This window comes from Lampetra planeri, unplaced genomic scaffold, assembly GCF_965212315.1.
Source record: "Lampetra planeri unplaced genomic scaffold, kcLamPlan1.2.h2 scaffold_799, whole genome shotgun sequence".
Lineage (NCBI taxonomy): Eukaryota > Metazoa > Chordata > Hyperoartia > Petromyzontiformes > Petromyzontidae > Lampetra > Lampetra planeri.
Window position 1 is genome coordinate 604 of NW_027615621.1, and position 15,887 is coordinate 16,490.

At 43.7% G+C, this 15,887-nt stretch overlaps 1 protein-coding gene across 1 annotated transcript in view; it reads left to right on the forward strand.

Moving 5' to 3' along the window:
* Positions 1–609: 609 nt before the first annotated feature.
* Positions 610–15,887, forward strand: part of LOC144741993 (nuclear receptor subfamily 5 group A member 2-like) — a gene marked incomplete at its 3' end in the record, with an annotated part of 33,150 nt that continues 17,872 nt past the window's right edge. The window contains 8 exon segments of the mRNA XM_078624487.1: positions 610–657; positions 659–692; positions 3,061–3,179; positions 6,039–6,180; positions 11,319–11,380; positions 11,382–11,648; positions 11,651–11,713; positions 11,715–12,035. Coding sequence (XP_078480613.1) covers positions 610–657; positions 659–692; positions 3,061–3,179; positions 6,039–6,180; positions 11,319–11,380; positions 11,382–11,648; positions 11,651–11,713; positions 11,715–12,035 — 1,056 coding nt within the window.

Consider the following 15,887-nt stretch of genomic DNA (forward strand, 5'->3'; position numbering starts at 1 on the left):
GAGGGGAGTAAACAAAGCCGCGAGGAGGAGGAAGAGGAGGAGGAGGAGGAGGAGGAGGTTTCCTCATCTCCAGACGCTCCGACTGACACGCCGATTCTGACTTTACGCACAGGAGAGGGCGGCCCCGGCGGCGCGTACTCGCGTGGTAAAGACCGAAAGTTACACTGACAGTACGACATTAATGGGTGACGCGCTATAGACATTGGGGGGGGGGGAAGGCAAAGGAAACTTGGTCTCGTCTCTTTATCCGGACGCTTTTCTCGTTTGAGTTTCAGACGGATTTCCGCAACTAACTAACGAAGGAACATCCCGTCTAACAATTAATGCGGTTTTTGTAAAAAAACAAAAATGAAATTCGATTTCTAAGCCGAATCCGACACACGCCGGCGTTGCAGCCCATCAGCTCGGAGACCGTCTGAATCGACTGAATCACGCACTTCATTCCCGAGCATGGTTCGATAAGAGGAAGGCAGGAGAGAGTCAGAAAGTCAGAGAGGGAGAAGGAGACGTGGGACACTCTGAGGTGTGTTTGTGGGGGACGTTCGCCTCCCACGTCCAGGTGTCCCGCCGATCGGTGCGGAGTCTCCAGCTCAGCCGGGCGGCGCTGACATGCTGCCCAAAGTCGAGACTGACTCCCTGGGACTCTCTCGATCGTATGGGGGAACAGGGCCGCGTGCCCAGAAACATGCAAGGTAAGAGCTGTCATCCGTTCAACAGACCGGGTTCCTAAACTTCTGGCGTTTTCCAGTGTGCTCGTCTCACTTCGGAACGCACTCGCACGTCATTTTGTCGGTGCGCAGAGCCTGTGATTGTGCGCTAAATATACTGTGTAGACGAGGTGTCGGCACGTGTAATTTAATGTCTTGACCTTGGTTTTAAAAGGTCAGTTTCTATCAATATTCCATCGCTAATGATTCCAATCTCCGTGTGATGTGTGATTGAATAATTAGTAAAGGCAGCTGTCAGTGGAAGTGTGCTGGCGCCTGGTGCGTAAAAACGGAGGAGGTCTCTGTATTTAACTTCACCATGCCTGTGGTTGGAGAATTGATCCAGCGGCTCAACTCAAATGCAGAATTGAGCCGGTTCAGTTGAGACGGAGGAGCTGACCGCTGCGGCTCACTTCGGCTTTGATTTAGTGATTCGACCCGAATTACTGAACCTCAGTCCAGTAAACTTCATTCCTCAGCGCGGGGGGATGAATTACACTGCACCGACGCCGTCAAAATACTCGGGATGTGTGAGAATTACGTGACAAATGACTGGGAAATTTCTCTTTTTGTAGACGAGTGTGCGATGCCGACACGTAAATCTGACACTTGTACGAAACAAATAAAATCTGTGCATCTTTAATAGAAAATAATTGCAACATTCAATGTGTGTTTTTTTTTTTTAAATTTCAAAATGTTATTTAGGAAAATCCCCCCCAAGTGATCTGGAAATCTATTAATGTTTTGGTGCTGATTTCAAAAGAGACAAATGCGAGTGGGACTGATTTACCTGCCAAGATAAACTCACATAGCCCCTAATTCCCACTCGTGTCGATCAATTAGCCCGGTTTGGGTTTATGACACTGTGATAAGGCGGAAGATTCTCAGAGACACTTATCTCACGTTTACACACGACCAAGAACAAGGTAGCTCCGACTGAGACACACCTTCTTCGAGAAGCATCTTTTTATTTATATAACGACAACAAAACAAAAAAAAAAAATCTGGGCGAGGAAAGGAAGGGAAAGGAAACTTTCTGTGCGTAAATTCAAACCATGCCATTGTCATTTTGTAATTATATAGGGGGGGGGGGGATTCACTGGAGTATTGTGAGGAAATATTAAATGAAAAACACACGATTGCCGTAAAAATATGAGTCATATTTATTGCATTTGATTATTGATGGCTCCAATGTAAATGTCCTGCTGATCTCGGATTTATTTATTGAAAACGGAAGATCTCCATCCCTGCGCGTTTGAAGGCAGAGTGAAGTTCGGAAATGTCGTTTTTGCTTCAAGCTCCATGTGGAAAAAACGACGGCAGCTCGGTGGAACTTGTTGCTTCAGCTGGATCCCAGCAGGGTAACGCGCTAACAAACCAGAAATCACGTCTAATTGAAAGGTCTCGGCGACGAGATGAGGGGATTTCAAGTGGAGCAGTAATATCGGAGAAGGCCTTGGAAGGCGTCGAGTTGACAAAATATTTCCACGTTTACAGCCACTGAGGTTTTTCCTGTTTGATCATGGCTGCTTTTATGATTCGAGCCATAAATGCTTTTGTAAGTGTTGTAAATGTCATTCTGGCTGTTTGCTGAGCGCTGCCACACGTCGCAAGTATTTCTAACAGGCCTCAGAGGAGAAGAGGCGGATGCACCGCAACGTTGTCGAATCCATCGTTGTTGTTGTTGGGTTTTTTTTTTTTTTTTTTTTGGACTCTACATTTTTTTTAAATAAAAGAAAAAAAAAGGTGGAAATGCATTACATTAACCATCTATTTGAATTCGCGTTCCTCGTACATTAGTTTGTATATTTTTAACTCATCACTGAAACTGGTGAAATTCTCACATCCGTGATATTTTCGTAATTACATATGTCTCGCGCCTGCTTTTGCAGCAAAAAAGAAAAGTAAAGAGGCCTGCGGGATGTGGGTGCTTCTTCGGGAGGGAAACATAAGTTGGTTTTGGACGGTTTCTTTCCCTCCTCGCCTGCAGAGATAAGCGTCTTCTCTGCGCGTCCACATTTGTCTGTGGGCGGTGACGTCCTCTCCACCAATCCTTATCTCTAATATCTGTTTCTCCCAGCGATTCCACGACACAGACGCATGCATATTTATGAGACGCACTTTCATATTGCTTTTTTTTCCTCCCTCCTTCCCCTGATTTTTGACTCCTGTCTGCAACGAATTGAAGACGAAAGGCGGCAACAGCTTTCAAACGGATTCAGAAAAAAAACCCACCTCCAATTAAAATCTCTGCAAGTCAAAACGGGACTTGAAGAATATTCACGGGGGCGGGATGGTGCGGGAACGAGACTGAAACAAACGCCTAAGTGTGTGTGTGTGTGTGTCCTCGTAGCCCCCCAGTTGAAAATGATGGACTACTCCTACGACGAGGACCTGGACGAGATGTGTCCCGTGTGCGGAGACAAGGTCTCAGGGTATCACTACGGACTGCTGACCTGCGAGAGCTGCAAGGTGAGTGGCTCCTGCACAAAACCATCGCGGCATCTTCTGAAATTGCACAAAACTGACATTTATTTTTGCATCTTCTGGAATAAGCGGAGAAATGTTGGGCAGCTGTAGTTTTCAAAGTGCTGTGAAGTTGTGTTTTCACACTGAAGCTGGAATTATTTCAATCTTTAAGCTTTTTTCTTATTGCTATCATTATTTAGCAGGAGTGTGTGTGTGTATATTTTACTCAAGGATCATTTTTTTTTGCATGCGTAGAATTAAGCTGACATCCTTCAGAGTGGCTTTCAACAAGTGTTAATAACAAAGATGCAATCATTCCTCATACTCTAGAGAAAAAAAAAACAAACAAAGTGAAGAGGACAGGGGTTATGACTTATGGTCAGACAAGCTTAAAAACTGATGTTTTATGTACTGAACAGCACAGAAAGCAATTTTTTTTTTTTTTTTTTTTAATTGTGTAACCAGAAGGTGCCTGAAAAGGATTGTAACCATGGAGGCAAGAGTACACAATAAAACTGTCTGTTTGAATGAGCCTCCGTCGGAAAAAAAAACTCTCATCACAAGTTCATTAAGAGCAACAGCAGCATTGTCTGCTTCCTCTCATAACGCTGATAATGAGGCGACTGCAAAGCAAACTGTTCATGCTAATAATCGGCGCTCTGTCAACAGCTTATTTATCCTTTTCCATCTATTTCCACCGCTCTCCTCAACACCAAGCTAATATGCACGACCCACTTTTGTTTTCTTTGCTCCAGTAAAGCTGTCAGCACAAAATGAAGCTGAGACAAACGTCTTCATGTTAGCAGTGCAGAGTTGCAGCTCGCAGTATTGATGCAGTGGCACACATTTCTTGCGTGTGTGTTCATTATTCAAAGCAGATGTTATAGATTGTATCCAATATTATGACCTTGAGATGCTAAGCACTTGCTTGGAGGGAGACGTCAGTGGCATCTCTGCTGCTTTTCAGCCCCTCAGCACGTGTTGGCGAGTTGAGTTCACACGTTCTGCTTGTGTGCAAGCAGGATGCAGATGAAGAGGTATGTTATAAAGGCCTGCGTACCCTTGATGAAACATTAATAATATTGATATTTACCTGAAGCCTGTCATTGATTAACTCTAAAATGCAAGGAGACAAATTATTAATAGTGTGATCGTCAGGCTGACGATAAGATGTTGTCATGTTACAGGCTTCTATTGACATTACATCGGCAGGCGGTGCAAAACATTTCGGGAGCGATAGTTTCTTTTCGGGCAAATTCGAATACAAACCAAGTTTCCCCGAGTCCGACATTGCACTTGTCATTTCATTTTTGAAGCTTCATTTACAATTTCCCTCAACCCACTTCTTCTACTGATGACCCCTAAATGGGACCTATCGTTGTCTGACACACACGCACACACACACACACACACACACACACACTGCAGTATTAGTTCATAGCACACCAAAGTCCATGTAAAGCAAATACGGTAACGCACCTACATGTTAGAATAACAACAACAGGCTAAAACAGTCGTCGTTGTTACACCAACAGGCTCAATCCCAGCAAGTTTTCTTCTGAGATTAGAACTTCACATCAGACTGATGTGACAACACACGCAACCAGAAAGGGGGGTTTAAAGTCACACACACACACACACACACACTCACATATTGTAACATATTCAATATCTGACAAATACTTTGAAATGAAAGGAAATATGACTAAAGCAAATGAAAGTCAAAGGTCACATTCATTTATAATAAACACGTGTAATTGGGGGAAAAAACCGCAAACGCCGGTTAAATGGCTTAAAGAATGACTTCAAGGTCGGGAGCACATTCAGACAATTTTTCTAACTTGAAAGCAAAACGCATTTTACAAATTCCTCATCAATAGTGATTGACAGAGGACCGATGTAGCTTTGTGGCAGTGTTTGTTTGAATGAGGATCTTTGTTGTTGTGTATTGTTTGTGGGTCTGAACTGCATGTCAGATGGCAGCTCTTCACAGATGTTGTCAGCTGAACTTCCAGATGTGATATTGTGTGTTTGCTGGAGATATTTATGTCACCCGCTGTGCGCTAAATGGAAAACTGGGAAGTTGTCAGAGAGGGATATATATATATAATTTCAATGTAAAACCAACTACAGTGCGTTTATCCGTCTTTTTTAAGGATCAGATTACACAGATCATCAGCCAATTAATTGAAATTTGTATTTTGTGAGTATTGACAGGAGCCCCCTTTTTAAGAAACAGGTTTAAGGCTTCCCCTCTCAGATCTAGAATACGTTTAATACCATCTTCCCGCGTTTGATTTTCACTGCTGCTGCCAATAACTAATTCCACATTGCAGGTTTGAATCTCCGTAATCCAGGAACTGTGAATTATGGATATAATTTATTGGATTTTTTGACTCTTCTGCTCATATTTTTTCAATAATTAATTGCAGACCTGAAAATGTTCTTTCCCTTTAAATCTTTATGGGAATGGAAAGCGTTATTTTGACAGGTTTGAAGTAGATTTCAACATGGTTACAGTGAAGGCACGGTTTAAATATGAGATATTAGAGGAGAATCGCGAAAAATGGTGGCGTTGTCAAGTTGTGTGGTTTTTCTTAATTTAAACAAGTTATTACAAAACAACACTTGTAAAAAAGTGTCATGCTCTTATTGTGCTTATATTCAGTCCACATCAATACATTTTTGTTTGCATTTTTGGGGCATTATGGTGTGCGTGTGTGTGAGTGTGTGTGTGTGTGTGTGTGTGTCTGTGCACATTCGTGTGGTCCCTCTCCATCTGTCTGAGCGTGTGGAATGGGTCGATTACCAGCGCATTGCAGGGGTCAAGCAGGTTGACATCTTAATTGGTTCTCTCCACAGGGCTTCTTCAAGCGAACCGTCCAGAACAACAAGCGCTACACATGTATAGAGAACCAGAGTTGCCAAATTGACAAGACCCAGAGGAAACGGTGCCCATACTGCCGCTTCCAGAAGTGCCTCACCGTTGGCATGAAACTAGAAGGTAAAGCAACATTTTTGTATTTTACTTTATTTTTTTAACATTTCTGGCTTTTGACAGTCTTTTCAGGGACCTGAAACTTCTGTCTTTTCTGTTGAATAAAACTATGATAGGATACATCACAGAATTACACATACATAGTATATATATTACACATATATGCAGTATATATAGTAACACACACACACACACTGCAGTGAAGATTCCAATCGAGCCAGTGTTACTTCATTCTTTGCAGTGTATTATAGATTCTTCTATGTGATGCCTGTTTGCAATTACTGCTCATGAAACTAGGAGAGGAAAAAAATTATTCTATGCGGCTCAAACTGGAGGTTGCCTGCTTCTGGACCTCCACAGTTTTTAAAAAACCTCCACCAGCGGTCTTGTAAGTGACAGAGCCAAAAGTTTTTACATGAATTCGCAGCTGAATGCAGCTAAGCAGAGGATTTCCACTCTGAAGTACTCTTCTGTGATCAGTTTGAATGTGAAAAGTTTTATTCCTAATGGAGATATCCACATGACCTTCTGAAAAAAAAAAGGCGGTTACCTGCTTTGACAGTATAATTGGCTGTGTGAAAGTAGAAGATTATGTTTATTTAAACATTAAAAGATGACCATCGGAGACTTTTTTTTTTTTTTTTTTTGGAGACCTGTGAAGTGAAACCTTTCATTTCTACCAGTGCATTGAAAACTAGCAATGCTTATTAGCACGTTATGGGTTCAGGGGGAGTTGGGGGTATCTGGTAGCTGTTGCACACTTAAACTTGCCAAACAGAGAATAGAAAAAATATTAAACTTGGCTTTGCAGCGAGAATGGTAATGATGATACTTTTGGCCTGGTGCTTTGAGGCCTCTTTGTTTAATTTGAACGTGGCTCAGAAGCTTGTTCAAACACGGCTATATACCGAAGTGACAGGACGCCAGAGCGAGATACATTCTTCCAGTGTTTAAAGAGATTTAAGATCAACTAATTCTCAGTTTTACTTTGAAATCACTAATTTGTGGAGGAGGGTGTGTGTGTGTGGGGGGGCTAAGTGTACAACAGACGATTTAGAAGTTACAACAAAGAACTTAATATGTGATATGCAAAATTATTTCCCTAAAAAAACATTCTGCACCATCATTCAATTAAACTTCAACTAAATTAATGTATTTTAAACCAAAGTAAAAATCTCCAGCAAACTAAGAAAAGTGAAGTAAAGCAAAGACAGCCTAACTAAAATCTTCCCGGAGGCTTCTCCCTCTATCCGCCATGTGCGGTGTAATTAATTGCTGTTAATTGTTGAATGGCCGCTGGGCAGAATGTCCCAGCCTGTCATTTTCCAGCTGACACGGTTGGGTGGGGGGTAACGTCTGATTTGGTTTGCTGCTGGTAGCTTTCAGCTCGGGGGCAAGACAGGGGCCTACAGCGCTCTGTCAGGGGCCAGAGGCTCCGGTGGGCCACCGCTGCCACAACCAGTAAAGACCTCCCATACAGAGGGCTGACACCCCTCACCGCACACACTTATGTACACACACTTACACACCCATGAGGTAAACACATAAATATATTCATGAGAAGCCCAAAGGTGTTCAGAAGGCCACAGGCGAGAGGGGAGAAGCTGTCATGTGATCTGAGGAAAATGTGCGTACGATAATGGTGGAAGAGAGAAGTTGGTTTGTGGGCTTTGTTACTGTGAGATTTTCGTTCCACCGCAACGCATCTTGTAGCAACATGTGAGTCGAGCACGAAGAGTGAGAAGAGAAATCTGACAGTTGACCAAACTGCTTTGGGAAGAGTGCAGCTCACCTCTGCACAGTTTAAATTAGCAGCTCCAAAGATTCAGTGACGCACAGGCAACATTTGGAGCACACATGGCAGATTATTCAACATGAATCTGCTTTACCTTTGTCTCACAGAATGTCGGCTGAAGAAGTTTGCTAACCTGTTTCTTGTTGTTTCTCACCTGTTGACGGGTTAACGTATGTGTAAAAAATCAACCAATAATCATGAGCTTCTAGAAAAAGCAGATGATATATGTCAGTCAGAGGCAGGCAGACATTTCTACGATGGAAAGAAATGTCAAACTCTCTTTAGCGAGTGCTGTGACGATGGAGACTGGCAGCTTCTTTAACCACAAAAACGCACCGTGCTGTAAAATCTGCGCCTCCTGGTACGTCTCAGTCAGCGTTGATTCATTGAGAAAAAGAAAAGAAGCAAAAGTCACATCCCGCAAAGGTTTCAAACTATTAACACATCATTCACTTAAGCTGATGAAGCGTGCTGCATCCGAATAGCTCCCACTGGCATGATTCTCTTTTTATGCTCGCTCAAAGTTGCTTTGGATCACGCTTCACTGATCTGCCTAATGTGTGTATGATCTTAAAGACGGAGCGGAACGGGGGTATTTATGATATGTCAGCTGTGGGTTGGTTAGGTCGCTTTTAATAGTTATATCGTTTATATTTAGAAAGAGCTTTTTTTTTTTTTAAACTTTTCATTCACTTTTAATGGGATCTTCTGTACAAAACCAGGAAAATCATCTTTCATGACATCTTTACATATATCCCATCTAAAACCGTTCAGCTGAAATTAGCCCTTTCAGTTTTAATTTGTGTCCTCTACTTTTTATTTCCTCTGGTCTCCATCTCTCTCACTCTGATTTGTCTTCCATCCAGCCTCCCGCTACGTGAGGTGGGAGCGCAGGAAGCTGCTCCCATTACTTATGCATCGGTATCATAGGTATTCATGTGTGTGCATGGGATAGGGCGCATCCGGAACAGGGGCTGGGGCCCCCGACATGACAAACAGGGTGTCAGCAAGGCTCCGTGGGACCCATTAATATGCTGGCGGCCGACAGGGATCCTCACCTACGTGCGCTTAATATTCCTGTATATTAAACAACCATAAATCAAACGATATAAGCGCTGAGGGCTGAGTGTGTGTGTGTGTGTGTGTGTGTGCACGGACATGTGTGTGCTGCTCAAACAAATTTGAGATGGCGTATACATAGGTATGGATACTTTTTTTGGAATTTGGGGATTTAGTTGGAAACAAAGCGCCACAGAGGACCAGAGTGGGATAGACGCTCTCTGTGTGTGTGTGTGTGTGTGTGTGTGTGTGTGTGTGTGTGTGTGTGTGTGTGTGCTCAGTGTAAACCAGAACGGAAGAAAAGTGTTTCTGTCTGCAGTGTGCCCACAAACCCACAATATCCCCCAACTTAAAAGTGATGTTTCCATTTGTTTCATCTTATGAATTCTTTATTTTATGCCCTCGAACTTTGTCTCAATCTAAGTTGGGCTCATAACTTCCCTTTATAGACAACTTGTGCCAATCAACCTTTTCTACTGAATGTATTGATCATTGGCTATTTATCATTCACAAACATCAGACAGAACTTGTACTTACTTTGAAAGTTTTTTTTCATCATCAACGTAACAACATAATGTTACTTTAATGTATTTAACTACACAACACACACACACATACATGTATTGCATTATTTTATCAAATTCGTGTGTGTGTGTGTGTGTGTGTGTGTGTGTGTGTGTTGAGTAGATGAATGTTAGTTAGTATAACGTCCCTCTGAGGGGGATGGAAGCCACGTGTGTGTGTGTGTGTGTGTGTGTGTGTGTGTGGTGTGTGTGTGTGTGTGTGTGTGTGTCGGATGGAAAACCCTGCATCCCCATCCTGATATCCACGTAGGGATGTGGGTCCCCAGGTCTGAGGCAGCTGAGAAGGCGGCCTGGGCCCCATTTTGCTCCCCGAGCAAGAACCAACTATTAGTTTCTCAGCTCATTAATTACGCTGTTGTGCAGAAATCATTAATAGTTAAAATTCACCCTAAAATAATGGATAATGGATACATCTGACAGGGATGATTTTTTTTTTTGCCCCTTTGGTGTGTGATTAATTTTTAACAGCCATCCCCGAGATGGCCGGAGAGGTTTGTTGTTCCTGTAACCATTTGCGTAAAATCACTGTGTAGAAATGACGAATCATTTGAGTTGGCCGAGGCTCCTCAAGGTGTCCTCAAGAGCGTCTGGCTGGCTCCCATCCCGCTCTGTGATCAGGACCAGCATGTGTGGCTTCTCTGTGTATGAGCAAGACAGCATGTGAGGGTGTTACAGGGTGTGTGTGTGTGTGTGTGTGTCTCCCCTCTTAGCTCCTCAGATCAGTGATGGACACTTTTCTAACAGAGGTCATTAAAATCACTCCCCAAGGCAGCTTGGATTGTGTGTGTGTGTGTGTATGTGTGTTTTTGTGTGTGTATGTGTGTGTGTGCCCCTCCTGCCTGCTGCCCCCCCACCCCGAACACCATGAGGCCCTATCACACCCTCTTAAATATTCTTCTGCTCATGCACTTATCAAGACATCATGAGTGGTCCAAAGTTGTCTCCTCATCAGTGTGATTCTACCAACGATTTCACAACAAACAAACACAAGTTATGTGAGAATACAAACAAGCTAGGGGAAATGGCACTTGTCTAAAATGTGCTTTCACTGTTTGTCTGTTGCCTCCAGACGTCCGTTAGCTCACTGCACGCTGGGTTCGGCAGAGTAAGAGGTAATTAAGTATGAATAATTAACACCAGCGCCCCCCGACTGGGAGACAGCAGAGCAGCTTCGCTACAGCAGCAGTCGGCCAGATCACACGTGGCCCTTGTAGCGGTCCACCGCGTGCCCGGCTCGTTCATTAGAAATACCCACAGTAGAGACACGTTATGATCCTCGCCACGGGATGCTGCAAGGGGGGGGGGGGGGTTGGCGGGGGGCTGGGGGGGTGAGGACCCCAGTGGGCACTCACTGTCAGTCTTTACCAGGATTTGGATACTTTACATTTGTGATTCTTGAAATGTGTATTTCCTGAGTGGGAGACAGAGATAACCAGCTCACAGAGATCCTCTATGCAGAGAGGGTCGCCTCTTTACACAGTCTATTAGACCTGCAGGTTTAAGAGTCAACATGTAAATATCAGTGTCATCACACTAGGAAAACCGTTGCTCTACATACAGATGACAAATGCGCATTTCTTGCAGCACTACTATCTCTGGTAAAATCATTTGTAATGGATAAAATTTACATTTCAACCAGTCATGACATCATTTGAAGTGAATTATACCGTGTCCCTCTCCTGTCTTCTTCCTTCTCTGCCTCTTAGCCGTGCGGGCGGATCGCATGCGTGGTGGCCGCAACAAGTTCGGCCCGATGTACAAACGCGAACCGGGCCCTCAAGCAACAAAAGAAGGCGCTGATCCGAGCCAACGGTTTAAAAATCGAGGCCATGAGCCAGGTGATGCAAGCGGTGCCCACCGATCTCACCATTACATCAGCCATCCAGAACATCCACTCAGCCGCCTCCAAGGGCCTCCCACTGAGCCACCACGCAGGCCACCACACAGGTCACCACCACCACCACCACCACCACCATCACGCCACCGCCCTGCCCCCCACAGACTATGACCGTAGCCCATTTGTCACCTCGCCAGTCCAGCATGGCAATGCCCACCACACGCCGGCAGCCTGCAGGGCTACCAGGCGGCCTACGGACACTTCCCAGGGCACGCGCACCATCAAGTCCGAGTACCCAGACCCGTACACCAGCTCACCGGAGTCCATCATGGGCTACGCCTACGTCGACGCCTACCAGTCAGGCTCCCCACCCAGCTTCCCCCACCTGATTGTAGAGCTGCTCAAGTGCGAACCAGATGAACCGCAGGTTCAGGCGAAGATCCTGGCCTATCTGCAGCAGGAGCAGGCCAGCCGAGGGAAGCACGAGAAGCTAAATACCTTTGGCCTCATGTGCAAGATGGCTGACCAGACGCTCTTCTCCATCGTGGAGTGGGCACGCAGCAGCATCTTCTTCCGTGAACTCAAGGTACGTTTGCATTGATTCAAATTAAATTATAATAGCATGCTTTGACTTCACTTTAATGGAATTTGCAGTGACCTTGAGTCCGTTATCCCAGCATTTTGCCTCAGTACTTTCATCATGCTTTCATCCACAGTAGTTGACAGTCTGTGATTTGTTCAAGCCTTTATCTTTGACAAGCCTTTAATCTAACTCTCGTATGCACCGGCTCAACACTCAAGCGCAGTGGATAATATTGTGTGTGCAGTGGAGGGGTTTCCTTGTCGCTGTCTGTCCCCCTGTTCTGATCAAAATTCAGCAGCCAGCTGTATTTACACTGGGCGTAACGCATTTTGGCAGCGGATCGAGAACGACTTTGACTATGTGCTGCAGGCACTTCTCCTACTAACAGGGTCCCGGTCTTAGTGTTTTATGTGAACAGAATAAAGCCCCCCCCCACACACACACACACACACACTGGGATGACACTGTCCATTAGCACATTGGTAAAACATGCAGAGACCTGGTCATTTCACAAAGAAGACTCACAGTGATAGCATTTGTTTCATCTTAATAAAGATTATTTCAGCATTGTATTTAGTTCGGGTCCCCATCTATTGGGATCTGTCGTACCCGCCAGACCTGCCTTGGACACTAGTCATCACTCATGCACCGTCTCATCCACTGCTCCCATATGCAAAATCCAATCTGTATATATGCGCTCCTCATGGCCGTGGTTGCACATTATGACAGCAGACGTACTCAGTAGCCTTTGATAGCTATCCAATGAACATCGATTCGGAAGTGAATCGATCAGTGTGGAAAGTTGCTTTCAATGTTCATTGGATAGCTGTCAAAGTCTCTATCGGTGAGCTGACTTACATGTCCCATTTGTAAGCCGATTTGATTATTTCTCTGTGGATGGCAGTTTGCATCATCAAACAGACCGTGTCCACCTTTGGAAGTGGGTCACAAAGTTCAGCCAGTGTGTGTTGATCCTTTCAAACAAAACATCAGCATGAGTGTAACTCTGGTTGGATCCCTTTTCAACAAACACCCCAAATGAGAGGTTCACAGCTGTACTTTCTCTGTGAGTGACGGTCAACATTCAGTGCGACACGAGAGGCGCTTGAATAATCTGTGCTTCATCTTCCTTTGTCTGATTCGCACCTCATCACCAAAGGCTCAGCAGCATATTCATGGGGCCTGTTGTTCAAGTCTCTCCAAATATTTTACATATATTTTGTTTTCAAAGGGGAAAATAACAAGCGTAACAAATGTAAAATTACCTCGTAGCCAATTACGACACAGACAACAGTCCTTGAAAAACACACGTTGACATTTAGCACGCGCCGTGTCCCGGCTATTGACATAAATGGAGAACTGTATTTGGAGGCACATGAGCACTTCACTAACACACACACACACACACACACACACACCACACACACACACACACACACACAGACAAAGCTTTGCTGTCGGGTGTGGCCACCACTAATAACTGTGTGTGTGCCCATTAACTTTGAATGCTCAGATTTGTGCCATCATTGTGAAGCCTCTCTATTTCTCTCACCGTCATGTTAATTCAATTATCTCAAACACTCGTGTTTGTCACGCCCCTGATTTACTGCTGAACCAAATGTTTCCCTAATGAATGCTCATATTACTGGAGCTTGATAGTAATTGAGGGTAGAAAATTACTTGGGTTGAGTGCAGAACAAATCTGCTCCTGAACCTGAACCCCTAAAAAAAAAATGCATGGCCCCTTTGTGGGGTGGTGGTCTGTATTTCACTTAAATGAGGGAGATAATTAAACTTATCCCTAATGCCTCACCTTCAAAGAGCCATCTACAGCACAAGTGGGATTGGAAAATAATGTCCTGGCTGTGGCTTTGACAGTTTTTCCCACAGGACCCTGCGATCCCTTCGTCCATGCTTATTTCTCATTAGGAACCGCTGGCCGGTCCGTTGACCCACAACCTGCCTTTTACTGCAGGTTTGTACAGAATTTATAGAGCTTGGGCATGACAATTTTTCACACATTTCCATTCAATGGCATTATGCAAAATATTCAGAGTCGGCTCAGTAGGACAAAACACTGAGCGTCTTTCGAGCCATGCTCCTTTACGTCCTCGTTCATTCAGGCCTCTCACAGCGTAATTAGTGTTTCTTACACAAGGACAATTTAAATGATCAGTTTTATGCACATCATTTTTCTTTCAACAGCACTTTTTGTCCTCAGTTCAAATGTTTCACAGGATCACAGGAAATGATCTCGGAGCAGCTTGTCCACTGAAACCATGATTTATGTGTTGATGCACTTACACAATCAGTATTGAAAATAATTATGCACATTTATTTCTTGAGGATGAAACTATGTGCTATGTCAGAGTCACTATATAATGCCAACAAAAACAGAACATTTAGTGATGCTTCTCACATCCACTCTTATTTGAAGTAGTTTTGTTCTCAAAAAGTAGTAGTAGTTTCTCCGAAAATTTTTTTAATGGATCTTGCTGATTGCTCCTCGTTTTAAATGAGTTTATTTCAAAGGATCTTTCTGAATTTTAAGATGTTTGATATATGTTCTTTATGTTGTTGTATTTATCATCAATAACAGTTACACTGTCCTGTGTGTGTGTGTGTGTGTGTGTATGCCTGTGTGTTTTCCTGTTTTTACCTTAGTAGTGCTATTGTGCCTCAACAACAAAAAGACCCACCCACGACCTCGGCTCGCTCCATCTTTTACAATGCAATGCAATGTTTGTTGTGTTTTGTGTGTTTGTGTGTGTGTGTGTGTGTGTGTGTGATACTTGGGTATGTAGGGTTTTCATTTCTGGAGATGGTTCACTGTTTCTAAAGAAAATAAAAAAAAATCTAGCAAATTTAATGATTAAAATATTTGAATCCATCTGACCTTTGACCTGCTTGGTTCGAACAGATCTGCTTAGATATGAGGTTGAGCTTCAGGCCAAAAAGACAGGAAGCAGAGTACAATTAAAAAGTTTGTCACAGGAGGAGTGCAGCACTGTAGGAAACTATAAATACACTTTCATCTCTCACACACACACACATGCCCGCATTAAGACACAGACACCACTCACACATAATGCTCCCGCTATTATTAGCACAGTAAGAACAAAAGAATTTCTTTGGTAACGGAGCCAAGCTGGGAGGGTGTGTGTGAGATGTCTGCCAAAAAAAGGTGTTTAAACATTTTGTTTCCATAAGTTTGACTCGGGTCATGGGACTTGTAGACATTTTGTCATTTGGAGGACGTTCTGAGCAACAGTCGTCATTCTCATTCGTTGTGGTATGGTGCCTCTTTCTCACCGTCGCTTGAGGAAAAACATACACAGGCACGTTTATTTCTCTTTAACGCCTCCTCAATTCCAAGGACGTCATTCAGTTGGCAGCACTAAGATGATATGCACATATACCAGTGTATATAGATAGATAGATATGTATATATAATGTGTTAGAAGCACATGACTCCTTGTATTGAAGGTGTATTTGACAATTTGAGATGAAATATGCTGGCCATAGCACCCCTCCCTTCTTTTGTCCTCGTCTGCCCTGGCCTGAATCCCTCGGCCCATGACGAGAGAGCGTCTAACACATGTGCCTCTTAAAGGACAAATCTCCACAAAAGTGATTCAAGGGTCCTTAAAGAGAGCAACTGGATTAAATTCAGCATGTTGGGGTTATTGGAATTCACACTTAATGGTTTCACCACATAAATGCTATATTCAGGATATTAGGGAACTGGAGTCACTAACAGAAGGAATTATAGAGGTTTGAGAGTGGAGCTGGGGCCTGACATAATCATTTAAAAGTGTTAAACAGTATATTACATTTATTTCAATTCATGCATCA